This window comes from Papio anubis, chromosome 20 (assembly GCF_008728515.1).
Source record: "Papio anubis isolate 15944 chromosome 20, Panubis1.0, whole genome shotgun sequence".
NCBI classification, from domain to species: Eukaryota; Metazoa; Chordata; class Mammalia; order Primates; family Cercopithecidae; genus Papio; species Papio anubis.
The window spans coordinates 30,058,866-30,081,152 of record NC_044995.1 but is presented as its reverse complement, the minus strand read 5'-3'; the positions used below and the strand labels follow the sequence as shown (position 1 = coordinate 30,081,152).

The 22,287-nt window shown below is 38.3% G+C and overlaps 1 protein-coding gene across 1 annotated transcript in view; it reads left to right on the top strand.

The window, feature by feature from the left end:
* Positions 1–22,287, top strand: part of LOC101000404 (zinc finger protein 729-like) — an 81,908-nt gene that overhangs the window by 5,644 nt on the left and 53,977 nt on the right. The window contains 1 exon segment of the mRNA XM_031660319.1: positions 13,666–13,789. Within this exon segment, the coding sequence (XP_031516179.1) occupies positions 13,666–13,789 (124 nt within the window).

Sequence of the window (22,287 nt, the reverse complement as noted above, 5' to 3'; positions counted from 1 at the left end):
GCATATCTTTGTTTTCAGACACTGAATCTGCAGTAGCGACCTGTTTCTCCACCAGCCTAGGGTTCTCGACCACGTGTTCATAATCTTATCTCCCTGCACAGCCCCACCTGAGCCACTATCTATTGCGCAGACCAGTCTGTCCACCTGCATTGTACTCTCTCTAACCCAGGGACTTTTTTTTCTTTTAACTTTTATTTTTGGTTGGTTCAGGGGTACACATGCAGTTTTGTTGTACAGCTAAAATTGTGTCATGGAAGTTTGGTGTGCAGATTATTTTGTCACTGCAGTACTAATCATAGCACTAAAAAGGTACTTTTTCTGACCCTTTTAGTCCTCCCACCCTCCATCCTCAACTAGGCCTCAGTGTCTTTTTTTCCCCTCTGTGTTCATTTGTTCTTGTTATTTAGCTCTTACTTATAAATAATAACATGCATTTGGTTTTCTGTTTCTGCATCAGTTTTCTAAGAATAGTGATCTCCAGCTTCATTCCATGTTGCTGCAAAGGACATAATCTTTTTTTTTGTTGTTTTTTTGTTTTTTTGTTTTGTTTTATGGCCACACAGGATTTCATGATTTCATGATGTTTATGTACCATTATTTGTTTGTTTGTTTTGAGATGGAGTCTTGCTATGTCACTCCTGCTGGAGTACAGTGGCATGATCTCAGTTCACTGCAACCTCCACCTCCCAAGTTCAAGCAGTTCTTCTGCCACTGCCTCCCGAGTAACAAGGGTTGCAGGTGTGTGCCACAACACCCAGCTAATTTTTGCATTTTTAGTATAGATGGGGTTTTACCATGTAGGCCAGGCTGGTCTCAAACTCCTGACTTCCGATGATCCTTCGCCTTGGCCTCCCAAAGTGTTGGGATTACAAGTGTGAGCCATTGCACCTGGCCCATATTTTGTTTTTATTAAGTTTTTTGTGTCTTGTTATATTTGGAGACAGGGTCTCACTCTTTTTCTCAGGCTGGAGTGCAGTGGTGTGGTCTTGGCTCACTGAAACCTCAACTTCTCAGGCTCAAGCTCTCCGCTTCTACCTAAGCTTCCCAAGTAGCTAAGAATAAAGGCTTGTGCCACCATGCCAACTAATTTTCTTTTTGTATTTTTTTTTTATAGATGGGATTTTGCCATGTTGTCCATGCCGGTCTCAAACTCCTGAGCTCAGGCAATCCACCTGGCTTGGCCCCCAAAGTGCTGGATTACAGGCATGTGCCATCATATAACCATACCATATTTTGTTTATCCAGTCTACCAGTGATAGGCATTTAGGCTGATTCCATGTCTTTGCTATTGTGAATAGTGCTGCAATGAACGTGATTGTGCATGTGTCTTTATGATAGAATAATCTGTATATTTTTAGGTATATACCCAATTGTGAGGTTACTGGGTCAAATGGTAATTTTGTTTTTAGTTTAGTGAGGAATCGCCACACTGCTTTTCACAATGGTTGAATTATGATAATGGCCATTCTCACTGGTTTGAGATGATTTCTTGTTGTGGTTTTCTTTTGCATTTCTGTAATGATTAGTGATGAGCATTTTTTATATGCTTGTTAGCCACATGTTTGTCTTCTTTTGAAGACAAGCATCTTCTTAATGTTTTTATCTTTTAAGTGAGGTTTTTTTTTTTTCTTGTAAACTTGTTTTAGTTCCTAATGAATTCTGGATAGCAGACCTTTGTCAGAAGCATAGTTTGCAAGTATTTTCTATTATTCTGTAGGTTGTCACTTTACTTTGTTGATACTTTCCTTCGCTGTGAAAAAGATCATTAGTTTAATTAGGTCCCATTTGTCAATTTTTGCTTTTGTTGCAATTACTTTTGATATCTTCATTATCTTTGCCAGTTTCTATGTCTAGAATGGCACTTCTTACCTTCCAGGGTTTCTTTTTTTATATACATAATTTTTCAGATTAACATTTAAGTCTTTCATTTACCTTGAGTTGATTTTTTTAATATGGTGTTATAAAAGGATCCAATTTCAATCTGCTACATAGTGGTAGCTAGTTGTTCCAGCACCATTTATTAAATAGGAAATTCTTCCCACATTCCTGTTGTCACCTTTGTTGAAGATCAGATGGTTTTAGGTGTGTGGCATTATTTCTGGGTTCCCTATTCTGTTACATTGGTCTATGAGTTTGTTTCTGTACCAGTACCATGTTGCTTGGTTTACTGTAGCCCTGTTGTATAGTTTGAAGTCAGGTAATGTAATGCCTCCAACTTTATTGTTTTTGCTTACAATTGCCTTGGCTATTCGGCTCTTTTTTGGTTCCGTGTGAATTTAAAAATTGTTTTTTTAGTTCTGTTAAAAAATATTTTGGTGGTTTGATTAAATTAGCATTACATCTGTAAATTTATTTCAGCAGTATGACCGTTTTATGATAGTGATCTTTTTTATTCATGAGCATAAAGTGGTTTTCCATTTGTTTGTATCATCTCTGGCTTCTTTAAGCATTGTTTTGTAATTCTTGTCATAGAGATCTTTTCCCTTTCTGGTTATCTGCATTTCTAGATATGTTATTCTTTTCTGTGGCAGTTGTGAATGGGATTGTGTTTTCCATTCAGATTTGGCCTACATGTTTTTGATATACAGGGTTGCTACTAATTTTTGTACATTTCTTTTGTATCTGAGACTTTACTCAAGTTGTCAGTTTAAAGAGCTTTTCTGCTTAGAGTATATGGGATTCCAGATGTAGAATCATGTTGTTTGCAAATAGGGATAGTTTGACTTTCTTTTTGTTTGGATGCCTTTTATTTTTATCTTTTGCCTGATTGCTGTGGCTAAGACTTCCAATTTTATGTTGAATAGGAGTGTTGAGAGAAGACGTCCTTGTCTTGTGCCAGTTATCAAGAAGGAATGCTTCCAGGTTTTGTCCATTCAGTATGTTGGCTGTGAGTTTGTCATAGATAACTTACTATTTTGACGTATGTACCTACAATGCCTAGTTTGTTGAGGGTTTTTAACGTGAAAAATGTTAAATTTTATTGAAAGCGTTTTTGTGCATCTATTGAGATAGTCTTGTGGTTTCTCTCTTTAATTCTGTTTATGTGATGAATCACATTTATTGATTTGTGTATGTTGAACAAACCTTGAATCCCCAAAATAAACCGTAGTTTATCACAGCGGGTTAGCTTTTTGATAAGCTGCTGGATTTGGTTTGCCAGTAGTTTGTTGACGATTTCTTTTTTTTTTTTTCTTTTTTTGAGATGGAGTCTTGCTGTGTCACCCAGGCCGGAGTGCAGTGGTGTGATCTTGGCTCACTGCAACTTCTGCCTCCCAGGTTCAAGTGATTCCCCTGTCTCAGCCTCTTGAGTAGCTGGGCTTACAGTTGTGTGGTACCATACCCAGCTAATTTTTTTGTGTTTTTAGAAGAGACGGGGTTTAATCGTGTTGGCCAGGCTGGTCTTGAACTCCTGACCTCAGGTAATCAGCCCATCTTGGCCTCCCAAAGTGCTGGGATTACAGGTGTGAGCCACCAGGCCCAGCCATTTGTTGAAGATTTTGGCATCAATGTTCATCAAGGATATTGGCCTGAAGTTGCCTTTTTTTTGTTTGTTTTATCTCTGTTAGGTTTTGGTATCAGAATGATGCTGTTCTTACACAATGAGTTGGAGAGGAGTTTCTTCTTTTTAATTTTTTGATTTTGTTTTAGTAGAAATAATTTAATCTTTTGAAATTGTTTTAGTAGAAATAATATCAGCTTCTATTTGTACATCTGGTAGAATTCAGTTGTGAATATGTCTGGTCCTGAGCTTCATTTGATTGGTAGTTTATTTATTACTCTTTCAATTTTTTGAGCTTATCTATCTATTTAGGGCTTTGATGTTTTTGTGTGTATTCAGTCTTGGGAGGATGTATTTGTTCCAGAATTTTTTCATTTCTTCTAGAGTTTTGTTTTGTTTTTTTATGTGCATAGTATGTTCATACAGACTTCAGTATATATATATATTTTTTATTTTATATTTGCTTATGTGCATAGTATATTCATAGACTTCAGTATATTTTTGTGGGGTCAGTGGTAATGTATCTTTTTCTCATTTCTAATTGTGTTTATTTGTATCTTCTTCATTAATCTAGCTAGTAGTTTATTTACCTTTTTTTAAAAAAATAGACTGAATGCCTGGATTTCTTGATATTTTGTAGTTTTTCATGTCTAAATCTTCTTCAGTTCAGATCTGATTTTGGTTATTTCTTGTCTTTTGCTAGCTTAGCGGCTGATTTGCTTTTGCTACTCTCAGTCTTTTGTTTATGTTGTCAGGTTGTTAAACTGAGCTCTAACTTTTTGATGTGAAGATTTAATGCTATAAATTTTTCTTGTAATACTGCCTTAGCTGTATTCCAGGGATTCCGGTATGTTGTATTTTTGTTCTTATTTGTTTCAAAAGACTTCTTGGTTTCTGCTTTAATTTCATTATTTACCAAAAAGTTATTCAAGTGTAGGCCATTTAATTTTTATTTAATTGTATGGTTTCCAGTTGTTTTATTGGCATTGAATTATATTTTTCTTAAGCTATAGTCTGTGTGTGTGGTTTGCATCATTTTGGGATTTTTGAATTTGCTGAGAATGGTTTTATTTCTGATTGTGTGGTCAATTTTAGAGTATGTGCCACGTGGTAATGAGAAGAATGTGTATTATGGTATTTTTAGATGAAGAGTTCTGTAGATGTCTATTAGGACTATTTGGTCAAGTGTTGAGTTGAGGTCCTAATATTGTTGTTAATTTTTTTCTTCAGTGATCTGTCCGTTAGTGCCTGTGAGATGTAGTCTCTGATTATTACTGTGTCAGATTCTAAGTCTCTTCATAGGTCTCTAAGAACTTGCTTTATTCATGTGAACCCATGGATTTTTTTATAACACCTTTCTCTCTTCTGCTTTCCCCCCCATAAACGTCCTTTCAAGTGCACACAGTGTGCAAAATTCAGATGTCCAAGAGTTCAAGAACTTGTCCAGAGACCTGGCTGTTTTAAGAGAAAATATAAATTTACAACAAGAGGCTTTATTCTCATATGTGAAAATAAGGGAGGATAACTTGCTGATTTTTAAAAAAAGGTTTAGATTATGTGTATATATTTCTTCTGCTTTTTGAAATATATGTAAATCATATTAACAATGAAACAAACCTTTTGTCATTCTTTTTGACTCAGAATTGTCTTTATTTGGGACCTGAGATTCATTGCTTTCTTTTTGTCTTGGCAAAAGATTATTTTTTTTTTTTTATCTTTAGTCTTTAAACTAGACACAGATTTGTTCAGAGTAAACTTCATTTCAAGAGCATTAAAAAGTTGAGCACGAAGATCAGAATAAATTTAGCAATACAGAATAATATAGACTAAAAGATACTGAGTAAGTTCTTTGGCAGAAACCTGATTATCCAAGGTGATTATTTGCAGGCTGACATACTTACACTGCAAAAGCCAGAAGAGTTCAGTGTATAAACTGAACAGTGGAGTCTGTTGTACTTGGGTTACTTCAGTACAGTTAGTGCAGTTATGTGTAGTGTTTGTAGACAACTTGCATTCATATAAATTAAACAGTATTTTCTACAATAGTATGAATATAAGGCCACAATGTTTACTTTGAATTCCTTAGTTATTTTAATATTGTTATTCATACTTTTGAAATACAGTGTTTTAACTGAATTATAGTTCAGATAATTTTTAAAAATCTTACATACCTTATGACAAGTACATAAAATTAGTCATACTTATATATGTATATCTGATATCCAAGGAAATTTACCATTAAATTGTTACAGTAGATATTAGTCTGAATGTTTATTAATTTATCCAATAGTAATAATTATAGGTAAGCATAATTTTAGTGTCATATTTTACCAAATTAGTATGCTGCTATTATGGGACAAATAAAGACAGGTGATATGGCTACCCAAAAACCATAATGGCTCTCCAGTTAGCTATGTTGCAAGCTCTAATATATTCTACTATATTAACACAGATTTCAATGTTTTATAAAAAAGTGCTGGTGGAAGCTGTCAGATACATTCCAATATAGATCTCACATTCAATGGTTAGGAAATAAGAGAGCAGCAGAGATGGAAGATAAATCTTTTAAAATTCTGCTGAGAACTGGGCACGGTGGCTCATGCCTCTAATCCCAGGACTTTGGGAGGCCAAGGTGGGTGAATCACCTGAGGTCAGGAGTTTGAGACCAGCCTGGACAACATAGTGAAAACTTGTCTCTACCAAAAATACAAAATTAGCCGGGTGTGGTGGTGCATGCCTGTAGTCCCAGATATTTGTGAGGCTCAGACAGGAGAATCACTTGAACCCAGGAGGCAAAGGTTGCAGTGAGCCAAGATCACACCATTGCATTCCAACCTGGGCAACAAGAATGAAACTCCATCTCAAAAAAAAAAAAAAAAAAATTCTGCTGAGAATATGCCCCCTTTATTCAATAATGCTCATGTTTCTCTTGCTGAGAGTAGCTATGCACTTTCGGTGTTTGGAGAGAAATTCTTCTTAGGGAGGTATTTTCTGGCTGACTTGATCAATCTTATCTCCAATCTCAGTTTTTTCTTAAGACATTTTAACTTTTTTCGCTCAATATAATTTTTCTCAGAACAAGAGCTGTTTTTCTCTCGAATGCATTGCGTGTCTGTTTCAGAAACCCTATTAGTATCCCATGGTATCTGTGAAAGACGTGGGCTGTCACAGTGAGAACTCTCAGAGCTATCTCTATCTGGAGTCATGCTAAAACCCAGCAGTATTTTTTTCATGTCACCATTATAAATAAAAACTGAGGCTGAAACACTGCTCCCTTTTCTATTATTGTGAAGGTGCAATTCTACCCAGGAGGTCTGCAGACTCTCCTCCTGCTGCTCAGGCTTCACTCTCTGATGTGGCACCGGAGTGCTGCTGTGGCAATTGGGATTCAACTAAGATGTGAGTTTCCAACTGTGAGCCCTGTGCTGTGGGCCGTGCCTCAGTGGCAGATGGTAGGGGTCAGGAGAATACACTAGCCACCAGGAGAGGGAAACAGGAGTGCTCAAGCCCAATGCTCGGGAAGTAGAGAGCTATTACTTTAAAATTTAAATAGCCAAAAAGATAGCACCCGAATCAACAATTTTTGTAGAAGAGTCAAAGCCTACCTTCACCAGACACTGGGGTTCAAGTTGCACAACTACCTCCAGTCATGAAGATGTGAAAAGTTTATTTTTTCATTGATTATAACCATTTAGCATACATGGATGGCCTTCCCAACTACCAGGTGAATTTAGGATGAACTATGTGTGACATGGTGCTGTAAATTCTACTTGTAGACGAATTATGGTGATTGTCTTTCTGTCTTTGCAATCTCTTGAGCAAATTGACTGTAATGCATGTCACATTCACATGTAATTGTATCATAAAACAGTTTTCTTTCTGTTCTGTTATTGTGGAGTTCCTTTGGGGCTAAAGAAAATTTTGCTTTTAATTATATTTTCCAAACCCAGTCTAGAATTACCAGACATAATGTAAACACATAAGGTACCAACTAAGCTTTACTCTAGATGGGCCTTTTTGGCTTCCAGTCAATTCACAATTGTGCAGTGAAGTGCATGCTGTCCCCTAAATATGCAGGTGGAATTGAGTCTCTGCCTACTTGGTCTCTATCATCCTCTACAGTCACTTTTAGAGAAGCTAGACCAGATGTCTACAAACCTCGTAGGTCAGATATTAACCATTTTACCTCTTCTGATGACTTGTGTCTTCAGACTTGAAACTGATTCAGTGACCATCTGTCACCGAAACCCAATCAGTAAAATATGTGCATTGAGTAGACCTGTAGACATGAGACTCTCCATTTCTCCCTCCTTCCTTGTGCTAAAATGCCCACAAATGTTCAGGTAACATTTACCTTGAATATTGCTGCTACTTTACCCATGCAGGGCCTGAATTTGCAGCTCCAAATTCTAAATCTAGGTCTTGAGAATTGATACGGAAAAAACAAGTTTTTATCTGAGGAATGCAAGTCCTTTTAGGTATCAAACTCAGAGAGACATTAAAATGAGAGCACAGTCATGTTTCTCTCCCTTTGTTTTCAGCTATATATCTCTTGAAACTGTTCACTGTTGCCACAAGTAGCTATAAATTAAACTAATTCCACACTGGACACTACATTCCATATCCTTAACCTTGATGTATATCCAATCAATTATTAAAGTTATTTCTTTACATAAATAAGAATTTCTCACAACCAATTTTGTATCAGTGAGCACTCACTGTTCCTTTTTTTTTTTTTTTTTTTTTTTTTGCCTTTACAAATCCACTTGTAAGTGCTGCTAATCAAAGTGTAGGTTCCAGGCAACTTGAATATTTTGTCTCAAGTTAAAATCCTTAAGCTTGACCCAAATAAACTGTCTGCTTTTGTTCACGTCGTGTCAGCTTTTTTAAGGTAAACTATTATTTAGAATGTTCTAGAGCAGCCTCTATGAGGGAATCTCTCCTTTGATTTCACTTTACTTGCTGTAACACCCAAAAATGCAGAGTGAGGTTGATTTCACCTAGAATTTGCAAATAAGGTCTGGCTGACCTCTGCCTGGGATTTACAAGGCAGGGCCGGACTTTGGATTTAGAATTTATAGAAAACCAACAGGAGGCATTTTCTGCATTGTGAGATATCAACATAGACATTTTTAATTCCTCTTTTGAGAGTGTGGCTTTTTGACCTTTTCACATCTTCGTCATTAACCTGCCACAGTTATGTGAGAGGCTCCAGGAGTAAATAGAATCTGATGGCAGAATCTGTAAGTGTAAACAAGCATCTTAAGGCCACAAAGTATCCAGAGCCACAACCACAACTCTACCTACCTGTAAAATGTGATACTGGAGTAAAGCATTCTTGTCCTTCTACTTACCCAACAGCTAGCAAATCAGGACAGCTAGCAAATCAGGATGGATGACCCAGGTTCTGGAGTTCAACCAAGGCAGTTCCATTTTTTATTTAGAATCATCCTGAGTCTTCTCTGCCTGGCTTATCAGTGGACCATCAGCCCCAGGTCACTGGGAACCCTCTCACAATCACCTGTGAATCTTTGAGATATTTGAGAATGTCCAGAACAGAATTGTGTCAGGCTGACAAGAGTGATTAATTCTGCTTCTGTCCCAGTGTGAGAGAAATGAGTCATCCTGTGTTTGTTTTGCCCCTTACACAAGAAGTATCTTTGATTGGTATCCAGATGAGAGTTTTTCCAGTTCCCTGGTACTTGGGTAAAAAATCAGGAGGTCTGGAGGCTCAAACAGATAAACTAATTGCTTCCATTTCATATAGTCATAAAAAAAAATAGATGAAGCAGGCCAGGTGCAGTGGCTCATACCTGTAACCCCAGCACTTTGGGAAGCCAAGATGGGTGGATCATCTGAGATCAGGAGTTTGAGACCAGCCTGGCCAACATGGTGAAATCCTATCTCTACTAAAAATACCGAAAGTAGCTGGGTGTGGTGGCTCATGCCTGTAGGCTTGGCTACTTGCAAGGCTGAGGCAGGAGAATCTCTTGAACCTGGGAAGTGGAGGCTGCAGTAAGCCGAGATCCCATCTTTGCACTCCAGCCTGGGCAACAAAGTGAGACTTCATCTCAAAAAACAGAAAAAGAAAAGAAAAATAGATGAAGCAGTCATGGTTCCTACCATCCCGGCAGTTTTAGCCTAGACTAGCAACTGGAAATATGGTTGAAATATTATCAGGTCGTGGCTCGTTATCCAGTGGAGGTGGCGACGAAGTCAGAGATCGGTGACCATCCTGGCCAACACAGTGAAACCCCGCCTCTACTAAAAATACAAAAAACTAGCCGGGCGAAGGCGGGATTGCAGTCCCAGCTACTAGGGAGGCTGAGGCAGGAGAATGGCGAAACCCCGGGGCGAGCTTGCAGTGAGCTGAGATCCCGCCACGGCACTCCAGCCCATGATGACAGACTCCTGGCCTCAAAAAAAAAAAAAAGAAATATACATCAGATGGTGGGTACAGTAAATAGATGTGTGCAAAAATTGGGGCTTTATTTGGGTCACTTTCTTTATACTGTGGCTTCTGATGTCTACACCTGAACTTAGAAGAGTCGTCATTATTATTTGTATTTATTTTAGCCTGCTAAGAATACTTTTCTTTTTTTTTATTTGAGATAGAATCTCGCTCTGTCGCCCAGGCTGGAGTCCAGTGGCGATTCGCTCACGCAAGCTCCTCCTCCCGGTTCATGCTATTCTCCTGCCTCAGCTTTCTGAGTCGCCGGGACCACAGGCGCCTGCCACCACGCCCAGCTAATTTTTTTTTTTTTGTATTTTTAGTAGAGACAGATTTCACCGTGTTAGTCAGGATGGTCTCGATTTCCTGACCTTGTGATCCACCCACCTCAGCCTCCCAAAGTGCTGGGATTCTAGGCGTGAGCCACCGCACCTGGCCAGAATACTTACTTTTCTTCTACAAAAATTATTCTAGATAACCTTAAGGGATTTTTAAAAATTGCTTATTAGCATATAATATAAAATTTGCAGGGCAGTGGCAAAAAAGATTAAAATTATACAAACTCAGACTTAGGTTTACTTAAGTAAGCTTTAAAAAATGAACTGACAATACCCCCAGTGGCATAGAGAACTTAATTGTACATCGGCTGCACACCTGCCCCCAGCCCCTGTCTATTCACCCTTTAGAGTCCTTATTTATGTCTGGCCTCACCCTGGCTGCCTTGCCTCACAGAACTGATTAGAAGAGATCAGAGTTTTGGGTCATGAATCCTGTTGCCTTTTTAGAGTTGCTGCTCAACATTTTCTGCAACCCAACAGATAAATGGGAAATATAAAGTATGTATTATAGGATCTTACTTTTCAAATTTTTTATTAAAACCAGTGCTTGCAGAAACATTATTTAGCAACTTGTTTTCACCCAGCTTGACCATGTCCTGCGCGAAACATACTAAAATTGACCAAATTAGACAACCTTCCACCTGCATTCTTCTATTCTGCCTTATTTCACCTTTAGTCTTTGCACTTTTGAAAACCAATGATGACTAAATGTAGCTTAGAAATGCCAACCTTGCATTCGAATTATTGAACACGAGTATCGACTCGTAGGGTAAGTTATTAGGATTAAACCACATAATGTGCTATCACAGTGCTCTGTAACATCCTATTGAGCCCATAGTACCTGCTTAATAAACATTGCATTAGTACATGTGCACATGTTGTTTTCCAAATGCAGACTTACTCAGAAATTGCTACCTTCTGTTTTCTCTGTAAACTTTAGAGTCAGCAAAGAATATAATACTTTAGAATGAAGAATGATTGTCTTCATTTGTACCAGAAGTATTTGTGTTGTGACGAGAGTGCTGGGTTATCAGCCCAGGCTTCTAATGAGTGTCACCTGGCCATTTTGCAGAACTCTCTTTACTTGTGCCCTGTCCATGGATTCTGTTTATTGTTCTGGTGGAAGCATCCATGTTATTTTAATTAAGTGGTTCATGTGACTCTAAGGTGAGGTCAGAATCAAGTATGAGGAATTCAAAATACATTCATGAGAGTTAAGTTCCATCTTTGCATTAAAGGGTGGTTCAAGAACCCGTTCTGTTTGGATTTGGTAGGGACAGGACAGCGTGGCCTATATTTCCAGTACTGTAGTGGAAATTGCTGGTGCCTGTGTCAGGGGATGGCTCCTGAGGACAAAATAAAAGTGTATTTTTATCTCTGTGGAGCTACTCATTGTTTCTCAATCTCTTCTCCTATAAAGGACAGAAATGGGTGGAGTTTCTCTGTCTTGGTTCTTCTGCCTGTAGATGTGGTGACAGCAGGTAGGACCTGTAGCTGAGCTATTAATTTTAAAGGTATGTTCTCAAGATGCAGGTATAATTTGCCCAGAGAATTTTATCTGAGAAATAATCCTAGAGAAGGAGGAGAAAGAGGAAAAAATGGCCTTTTTTTTCCAGCTAAATATGTCTCAGATCAAGATCTGTATCCACTCTGCTTCCTCCAGGAAACAAGTTTGGTACTTGCAAACCTGTACTTCTCTACTTGTGTTTTTCCTCCCTTATGAGTTTGTCTTAACTACTTTAAAGGTACTCCCACAATAATCAAAGTCTCTGAAAAAATAGACATTTTTCTATAATACACCAGAGCCTTCTACATTATGGCTTCTTATATGCCATGCAGAAATCCTTACTATGAATTTATAACTGCAATATTAAAATGTCCCTAGGCTGTTGAACATAGAAGGTGTAGATAATTCAAATTCTGTTGGGGAAAACCTGGGGTTTTTAGTGAAGACAGAGAACATGTAATGTTGAGGTCTCATCTGTGTTCTTATTATGTCTATGCACTACAGGATTAAGAAAATACTCATTGAAGCAGTATGGTATTTATTACCCAGAAAATTATAAAAAATTTGATAGGAGATAACTGCTCTTTACAGTGCTAAAGAAAGACTATTTAAAATCACTATTAAAAATTACAGAACATGGGAGATACCTGTATCTTGAACTTTCCATAAAACTAATGTTTCCTTATGGTTAATCTTGATCATAATTTACCTTTCAGGGGGGCAGTATCTCTGTAGCAGTAATGCTGTGTCCTTCTGGGTGCATCAGGACTTTATAAAAGTTTGTTCTAGTGTAGTTGATGTTAATAAATCACTTAGTTGATAAGCTCTCTGATACATTTTTTACTATAGAATTAATTATTTTTCTCTTCATTGTTAAGTATCTTTATGCAGCTGATGTGAACAAACCACCACATTTAATCTGGCAGCTGCCCTTCTTTCTTAGGTTTCCTTTGCATTTGTCTGTTTTTGGAAAATGAAGGCTCTCATCTTTATTTACAAACCAGAAAAACACAGGGTCATTCAATTACTGGATATTTGACAAAATAGTCTTTTGGGCCGCTATTTGCATTACTGATGAGCTTGTTAAAAATTCAGCAACTCAGACTTTACCTCGATCTTCTGAAAAAAAAAAAAATCTGCATTAACAGGATCTCCAGCTTATTGTACATTAAAATTTGAGTGATAGTTTCTAACTCAACATGTCTATTCCATCTGAATAATATACAAAAGTATGTCCATCTGAAAAATACACACAATTAATTCTTTTTTTTTTTTTTTTGAGATAGAGTTTCTACTCTGTTGTCCAGGCTGAGGGCAATGGTGCTGCATCTCAGCTCACCGCAACCTCCGGCCCTGGATTCAAACCATTTTCCTGCCTCAGCCTCCTAAGTATATATATAGAATTACAAACACAAAGCACCATGCCCAGCTAATTTGTTTTGTAGGGACGGGTTTCTCCATGTTATCGACTGTCTCAAACTCCCTAATCTCAGGTGATCTGTCCACTTCGCCTCCCAAAGTGCTGGGATTACAGGCGTGAGCTACCATGCCCGGCACACAATTAATTCTGTATGATGTAAATGTAGCACTCAAAATTGTACATGTTAGTGTTTATGCCCTCAATTTTATACTTTATTGTCCAGAAAAATACTATATATACACTGGTGTTATGGATCTTATATCACTTTGTTTTCTCAGAGTTAGAGAATACATTAGAGAATATTTCTAGTTGAAACGATGGCTGAATTATTTCAGTCACCCTTAGAAGTCAGAACCAGCTCTGTTTACTCTCTCCATTTTACGTTGAGTCAAATTAAAAATTATGGCCATGACCACTTGATAAATAAGTGAGTTTGTGTGTGTTTTCCAGGGATCATTGACATTTCGGGATGTGGCCATAGAATTCTCTGTGGAGGAGTGGCAATGCCTGGACACTGCACAGCAGAATTTATATAGGAATGTGATAGAGAACTACAGAAACCTGGTCTTCCTGGGTGAGAGAATAATTTAATACGAATTCCTAGTATAATGCTTATATAGTTCTATTTGCTATGGACTTTATTGGTCTGAATGTGAGGTGTTGAATGCAGAATAAAAGACAAAGACGGCACCAGGGGACTCCTTGCTTCTAGTGAACAAGGGCCGTGAACTTCTATAGCTCTTCGTATTTACTGAGTAAAGGAGATAGGGAGAAGGGGGAGGTTGTGGTCAGCTGCTTGACTTAGTGACTGTATTCTTTAAACAGTACTCTCCAGATGTTCCAGTAGTTAACTTCAAGGAGCATGGCACCAGGGAGTGACTGTCCTCAGTGTACCTTCTGGCAGCATGAGCAGAAGCAAGTTTGCCCACATTCTGCATTCATGATAAACAATTTGCCGTTTGATTCATTCAAGTCCAGTGGAATGCTGAGTTGGTCACAGCCCTCAGGCTTTCGGCTCCCAACAGCATTGCTGTTTTTTTTTTTTTTTTTTGGAGACGGAGTCTGGCCTCTGTCACCAGCCTGGGAGTGCAGGACGGATCTCAGCTCACTGCAAGCCCCTCCCCGGGTTCACCATTCTCCTGCCCTGTGCCCCTCCCGGTAGCTGGGACTCAGGCTTGCCACCCTCACCTCGCCAATTTTTGTATTTTTAGTAGAGATGGGGCTCACCGTTAGCCAGGATGGTCTCATCTCCTGACCTCGTGGATCCGCCTGCCTCAGCCTCCCAGCGCTGAGATTACAGGCTTGGAGCCACCGCCCGCCAGCATTGCTCTTTGTATAATTTCTTTTTGGTAATTTATGCTTTAGATTTCTACCAAGAAAATCATAGGAGTTTCTCCATAGAGAAAAAAAATTTCAAGATGTTTCATCTGACTTTACCACATTCTTGAGCCCTTCTGTCCTCTACTTTTAGATTACTAATGGTAATTTCAAAATTTTACTGGCATAAAATATTATTGCTCACACTTTAAAATCTAATTACCACCACCAATTTTTAATTCAGTAGTACCAGGTGATAAAAGTAAGAACCCACAAAATTAGAGTATTTTCTAAATATTTAGAAATTTCTGTTGTAATTTAGTATTTTGGGATAAATGTATTAGAATATTGTATTAAATCCTCTTTACTGAGCACATTATTAAGTTGTTAATGGGAGAATATGAGCAAGAGGCATGTTACTTATTTTTAATAAAACATGTCCCTGCTTCAGACCAGAACGTACTTTCTGAGCAAGGAAAGAGTTCTGAATGAAGAGATGATGATGAAGAATCCCCCAGTAGGTGAGAGAGTGAATTACAACAGACAATATGTATGCAGTCCAAAGTCAAGAAGAAAGCAAGTCCTTAAAGTGATATGGGAAGCAGTGTTCCAAAAGAAATAGTTTCTGGAAAGCCTAATTTTTATTTTTATTTTTAAATTTTCTCTCACACAGGGGCATCTTCTTTGCTTTGTGTAAAATATCTAAGAATTCTTCTTTCCTTCAGTAATCTTCCTTCAAGTTTACAGTGACAGCCAAAGTACTGTTCATGGCATACAAGAGAGTGTGCAATCTGAGTTTTTTCGTTTTTGTTTTTGTGGACACACAGATGTTTGCATAATGTTAAGACTCTCCACGTTAGACTATCTTTTAAGTTCTCTTTTTCCATCATCTCTGAAATGTGTGAGAGTAGTGATTTCTGTATTATTGGGTGTTTTTTTTGTTCATTTTTCTGCACATTTCATCCTGTTTTTATTATAGTTTTGAAATATAGTTTGAAATTATAAAGTATGATGTCCTTCTGCTTTTTTCTTTTTCTTCAAGATTGCTTTGGCTATTCACAGTTTCTTGTAGTTTCATGTAAATTTTATGATTGTATTTTTCATTACTATGAAAAAAAACCACTGGAATATTGATAGAAAGTTTATTGAATCTAGAGATCACTTTGGATAATATGGTGTTTTAGCGTTTATTCTTTGAATCGATAGAGAAAATGTATTTAAATTTATTTGTGTTCTCTCATTTTTCATTGATAAATCTTTCACTTGAAAAGTTTTTCAGTTCCTCGGTTAAATTTGTCCTCAGATATTTATTATTTTAGTGCTATTTTAAATATATTGTTTTCTTCCTCTATTTTATCAGATAGTTTAAGTGTATGGAATGATAACTGTATAAGCACTCTTATATTTTGCTAATTTACTGAGTGTATTTATTAGTTTTAAAAGGTTTTAATGTACTGTTTATGGTTTTTTTATAGAGAACATTGCATGATCTACAAGCAGCAATGTTTTACTTGTCTTCAATTTCAATGACTTTAAAAATTTTTTGACTAATTTTTCTTCCACATATATCAAGTGCTGTGTTAAAATAGAAGCTTTGACGATGGGCACAATATACTTTTGCGTTAGTGTCTCAATTTGAAGGAGCAACACCTGAAAGTTTTGATAAACTGGTTTCAGAGGGTAAAAATCTTCCTTTCTTGGGCCCCCAGGGTGATACAATGCCCTCTGGGTTTGTAGTAGAGCGGGGTTGTAGCTTGGTCACAAGGCTGCTGGCTCTGCACTAGGGTCAGCTTATCATAAAGGACTTGGGTAGTTGTAATTCCCATTTTACTTTTGGACACAGTAAATATCCTTCAGGACTTTGCTCAGTAGGATAGATGCTAGGGCAGGTTTCTGCAGTCAGTCTCGCATACAGGGCTTTATATTAGGATGTGGATTAGTATGGCTTGTACTGAGTACCAGAGAGGATTTCTGAGGTCACTGTGGGTTTCTACATAGGCAGAACTGGCGATGAACTGTGGCTTAGGAAGCTGGAACTGAATCATGGAACTGTTATTGGGACCAAGGTCTGCAGGCCTGCCAGCTTGGCTCTAAATGGGTATCTCTCCAGGCTTCTGGAAGACCAAGACCTCTCACAGACTGTGGCTGGGAGAAGTTTGGGATGCCAGAGGTGCCCAAAATTCCTCAGTGGGATGGAGTTGGTGGGACATTTCTGTCTGTAGTCAGCAGCAGGGTCCAGAAGTTTGCCACCTAATGAAATCTTGCCTTCTGAAAAAGGTGCCTCAATCTGGGCTCAGCAAGTTTCACAATTCCTGGATCCCCAAAGCTCTTAGCACTCCTATTCTCAGGATGGGGTCTCACTCAAACCCAGCTGGTCGTATTTGGCCTCCGAAGCAATTCTCCAACCTTACTGTACTATGTAGCTGTCATTACAGGTACTAACCATGATGCCTGGTTCTCTCATTAAGACATTTTTGTCATGGATGACTGACAAACTTTCTTGCTGTTGGGGGTTAAGCAAATAGGGCACCTTTTTCTTTTTATCTGCTTCTAAGAGTGTAAATGCTTTATATCTGTCTATCTCTTACAATCTTTGTCTTTTTGTGGCTGACATTTCATTTTGCATAACGTTATCAAGATTTACCTTTATAATTGGTAGACTGTTTTCTGCTTGTTGAAAACTGAGTGATATTCCAGTATTTTTATATTTCAAATTGTATTTACTGAATGATTTGGTGATGGAAATTTGCATTGCCTTTACCTGTTAGCTTACAGTAATAATTATTGCTATGTAAATGACTCCTCATATGACCATACATGTTAAAGTATATATATATGGGTTGCATTCTATTTCATTAGTTTAATTTTCATCCTTATACCAGATTGTTTTAATTCTGTAACTTTGTAATGTCTTTTGAAATCAGGAACTTTAATGCCTGCAACATTCCTTTTTATTATTATTATTTTAAGATTGATGGGAACTTTATTGCCTTTGGGGTTCGATATACTTTTGGGGTTGCTGTTTCTGTTTCTTCAAAAATACAATGAGAAATTTGAAAAACATTTCATTAAATTTGTAGATTACATTGACCAGGATTGACCAGGATGAACATCTTTATAATATTAACTATTACAACCTTTACATAAGAGCGTGCTCGAGTGTTTTGTTAAATTCCTATGTGTGTGTATATATATATATATGGTTTGTTTTTTTTTTTTTTGAGACGGAATCTTGCTCTATCTCCAGGCTGGAGTGCAGTGGCACGATCTCGGCTCACTGCAACCTCTGCCTCCTGGGTTCAAGCGATTCCTTTGTCTCAGCCTGCCTGAGTAGCTGGGACTACAGATGTGTGCCACCAAGCCTGGCTAGTTTTTCACATTTTAGTAGAGACAGGGTTTCACTATGTTGGCCAGAATGGTCTTGATCTCCTGACCTCGTGATCCACCTGCCTCGGCCTCCCAAAGTGCTGGGATAACAGACGTGAGCCACCATGCCTCACATTTTTTTTTTCCAGTTTCTGTTCATTATTGCTAGTACTTGCATTTGAGTTTAAATTACAGAAAATAATTCCCACAAAATTTCAGTTTTAGTACCAGGCATTTTCAGTCTAAGAGGTGGTCTATCAAGAAATGTTGTATGAGCTATTGAGAAGGGTGTATCCTGATGTTGAGGAGTGCTGCTCCACTGTCGAAATATTTGTTTTATACCACCTTTTGGCAGCTCATTTCTTATTAATATTCTGTTTTGATTTTTTTAAAATTATACTTTAAATTCTGGGGTACATGTGCAGAGCGTACAGGTTTGTTACATAGGTATGCACGTGCTCTGGTGGTTTGCTGTACCTATCAACCTGTTATCTACGTTAGGTATTTCTCCTAATGTTATTCATCCACTAGCCTCCCACCCCACCACAGGCCCCGGTGTGTGATGTTCCCCTTCCTGTGTCCCTGTGTTGTCGTTGTTCAACTCCCACTTATGAGTGAGAACATGCTGTGTTTGGTTTTCTGTTCTTGTGTTAGTTTGCTGAGAATGATGGTTTCCAGCTTTATCCATGTCTCTGCCAAGGACATGAACTCATCCTTTTTTATGGCTGCACACTGTTGCGTGGTGTGTATGTGCCACATTTTCTTTATCCAGTCTATTACTAATGGGCATTTGGGTGGGTTCCAAATCTTGCTGCCAGAATAGTGCTGCAATAAACGTGTGTGTGCATGTGTCTTTATAGTAGAATGATTTATAATTTTTTGGGTATATACCCCGTAATAGAATTGCTGAGTCAAATGGTATTTCTAGTTCTAGATCCTTGAGGAATTGCCACATTGTCTTCCACAGTCGCTGAACTAATTTACACTCCAACCAACAGTGTAAAAGCATTCCTACTTCTCCACATCTTCTCGAGCATCTGTTATTTCCTGACTTTTTAATGATCACCATTCTAACTGGGATGTAATGGTATCTCATTGTGGTTTTCATTTGCATTTCTCTAATGACCCGTGATGATGAGCTTTTTTTCATATGTTTGTTGGCCACATAAATATCTTTTTTTGAGAAGTATCTGTTCATATCCTTTGCCCACTTTTCTTTTGATGTTTTTTTTTTCTTGCAATTGCTTGCCTCTTTATAGATCCTGATGGCCAGCCCTTTGTCAGATGGTGGATATATTGGAAATTTTTTTCTCCCATTCTAGGCTGCCTGCCCACTCTGGATAGTTTCTTTTGCTGTGCAGAAGCTCTTTAGTTTAATTAGGTCCCATTTGTCAATTTGGCTTTTGTTGCCATTGCTTTTGGTGTTTTAGTTATGAAGTCTTTGCCCATGCCTGTGTCCTGAATGGTTGTTCAGCTCTTCTAGGGTTTTTATGGTTTTGAGGCGTTTTACGAAGTCCAGAACCATCTTGAGTTAATTTTTCTCATATAAGGAAGGGTCCAGTTTCTTTGTGGTTTCAATATGGCCAGTTTTTTCTAACATCATTTATTAAATAGGAATTCTTTTCCCCATTGCTTGTTTTTTTTTTTCAGGGTTTGTCAAAGATCAGATGGTTGTAGATGTGGATGTTATTTCAAGGCCTCTGTTCTGTCTCCATTGATCTGTATATCTGCTCATCGTACCATACTGTTTTGCTACCGTGCCTGTAATATATAGTTTGAAGTCAGGGTATATGGATGCTTCCCAGCTTTGTTCTTTTTATTAGGATTGTTCCTAGCTATGAGCTTTTTTTCTTAAGTTCCCAAGAAATTTAGTTTTTCAAATCTGTAGAAGAAAGTTAATGGTAGCTTGATGGGGATAGCATTGAATCTATAAATCACTTGGGGCAGTATGGCCATTTTCACGATATCAGTTCTTCCTATCCATGAGCATGGAATGTTCTTCCATTTGTTTGTGTCCTCTCTTACTTTCTTGAGCGTAGGCTTGTAGTTGTCCCCTGAAGAGGTCCTTCTACATCTCGGTAGTTGGGTATTTCAGGTATTTTATTCCTGTAGCAATTGTGAATGGTTTCAGCCATGATTTGGCTCTCTTATTATTACAGGAATGCTTGTGATTTTAAATAATGGATTTTATATCCTGAGAGTTGCCAGTTGTCAGCTTAAAGAGATTTGGCTGAGACAATGGGGTTTTCTAAACATACAATCAAGCGTCATTTGGTAAACAGAGAGAATTTGGCTTCCTCTTTTCCTATTTGAATACCCATTATTTCTTTTTCTTGCCTGATTGCCCTCATGAGAACTTCTAATACTATGCTGAATGGGAGTGGTGAGATTTAATTTAACATCCAAGTTAAATTAATCCTCCTCACCACGGATACCCCCCTCACTTAGGTGTCCCTTGTTCACCATCCTCCATGAAATGAATATCCCGCACAAGAGTGCTACTCTCGCCCGGCCCATAAACTGTGGGGGTAGCCAGGTTTGAACCGCATCCGCATCTGGTTCTTTACCTCAGGGCTATATAACTAAGATCGCTTCACACGCTCCTTAAATAAGACATCTCGATGGATCACGGGTCTATCACCCTACTAACCAGTCACGGGAGCTCTCCATGCATATGGTATCTTTTATCTCTGGTCTGCACGCGACCCCATCACAGAAAGCTGGTCCCACCACAACACGTCCCGCAGAACCTGTCTTTGATTCCTAGTCCATGCCATTATTAATCGCACCTACGTTCAATATCCTAGCCCCACATAAGTTTTACAAGGTGTTATTTAATTCATGCTTGTAGGACATACCAATAATTACCATGTAACCCATTTTCAATCACACTGCAAATAACGCAGGAAACTATCAAAAAACCCCCCCACCCCCATCTCGACTTCTTCTCCAAAAATTCACTCTTGCCAAACCCCAAAAACAAAAGCTACACACCTAGCCAGAGATCGCTGCCTTTTAGGTGTGCACAACTTCAACTGCCATTTCCTCAACTAACACAGAATTACTTCACTTTACCCCTCTTAACTTCATCCCACTCCTTCTCTTTCCTACTTCCTTGCTCTCATGCACTTGTTCACTACTAAATATGGGCCCTCATTGTCACAACCCGAAAGACAGCACCTCACAACTATACTTCTCTCTGTGCTTATGTAGCTTAATTCACCTAAAGCAAGACACTGAAAATGTCTAGGTGGACTTGCACACCCCATGAGCAAATAGGTTTGGTCCTGGCCTTTCTATTAGCTCTTAGCAAGATTACACATGCAAGCATCCCCACCCCAGTGAAGACACCCGATAAATCACTACCATCATATGGAGGCATCAAGCACGCATAATGCAGCTCTCAAGACATTTTGCTCAGCCACTCCCCTAATGGAGACAGCAGTGACAAACCTTTTAGCAATAAATGAAAGTTTAACTAAGCTTGGCAAGCATAATCTAGGGTTGGTCAATTTCGTACAGCCACCGCCATACGATTAACCCAAGCTAATGAAAACCGCGTAGTTGGGTGTTTTAGGACTAGTCAAATAAAGCTTAAACTCCATCTAAATTGAAAACCTTAGCTGATAAAATAAACTACAAAAGTGGCTTTAAAATTTCTGAACACACAATAGCTAAGACTCAAACTGGGATTAGAGACCCCACTATGCTTAGCCCTAAACTTCAATAGTTAGAACAACAAAACTACTTGCCAGAATACTACAAGGAACAGCTTAAAACTCAAAGAATCCTTAAGGTGCTTTACATCCCCCCTAGAGGAGCCTGTTCAGAATCGATAAAACCCCATCCACCCCACCATCTCTTGCTTAGCCTGTATACCACCATCTTCAGCAAACCCTAACAAGGTCGCAAAGTCAGCATAACTGTCCCCGTAAAAACGTTAGGTCAAGGTGTAGCCCATGAGATGGTAAAAAATGGACTACATTTTCTACCCCAGAAAATTTAATGATAACTCTTATGAAACCTAAGAGTCCAAGGAGGATTTAGCAGTAAATTAAGAATAGAGTGCTTAATTGAACCAGCTAAGCAGTTGTTCTATTAATTCACCGCCACACTCTCCTCAAGTATATTTAATGACTAACTTAACCATTAAACACCCCAGACATTTATATAGAGGAGATAAGTCGCAACACAGTAAGGCAAGTAATTTCGGGAAGGTGCACTTACAACCAAAGCATAGCTTACTGATTAGGCTACATCCGCTTGCTAATTCGAAGATTCATTATCATTTGATTGCCTTGAGCTAATACTACCCTAAAACCAAATCTAAAACTAATACCTGTCCACATACACCAAAGCTACAATACGTAACTGAAACGTAGCATACCA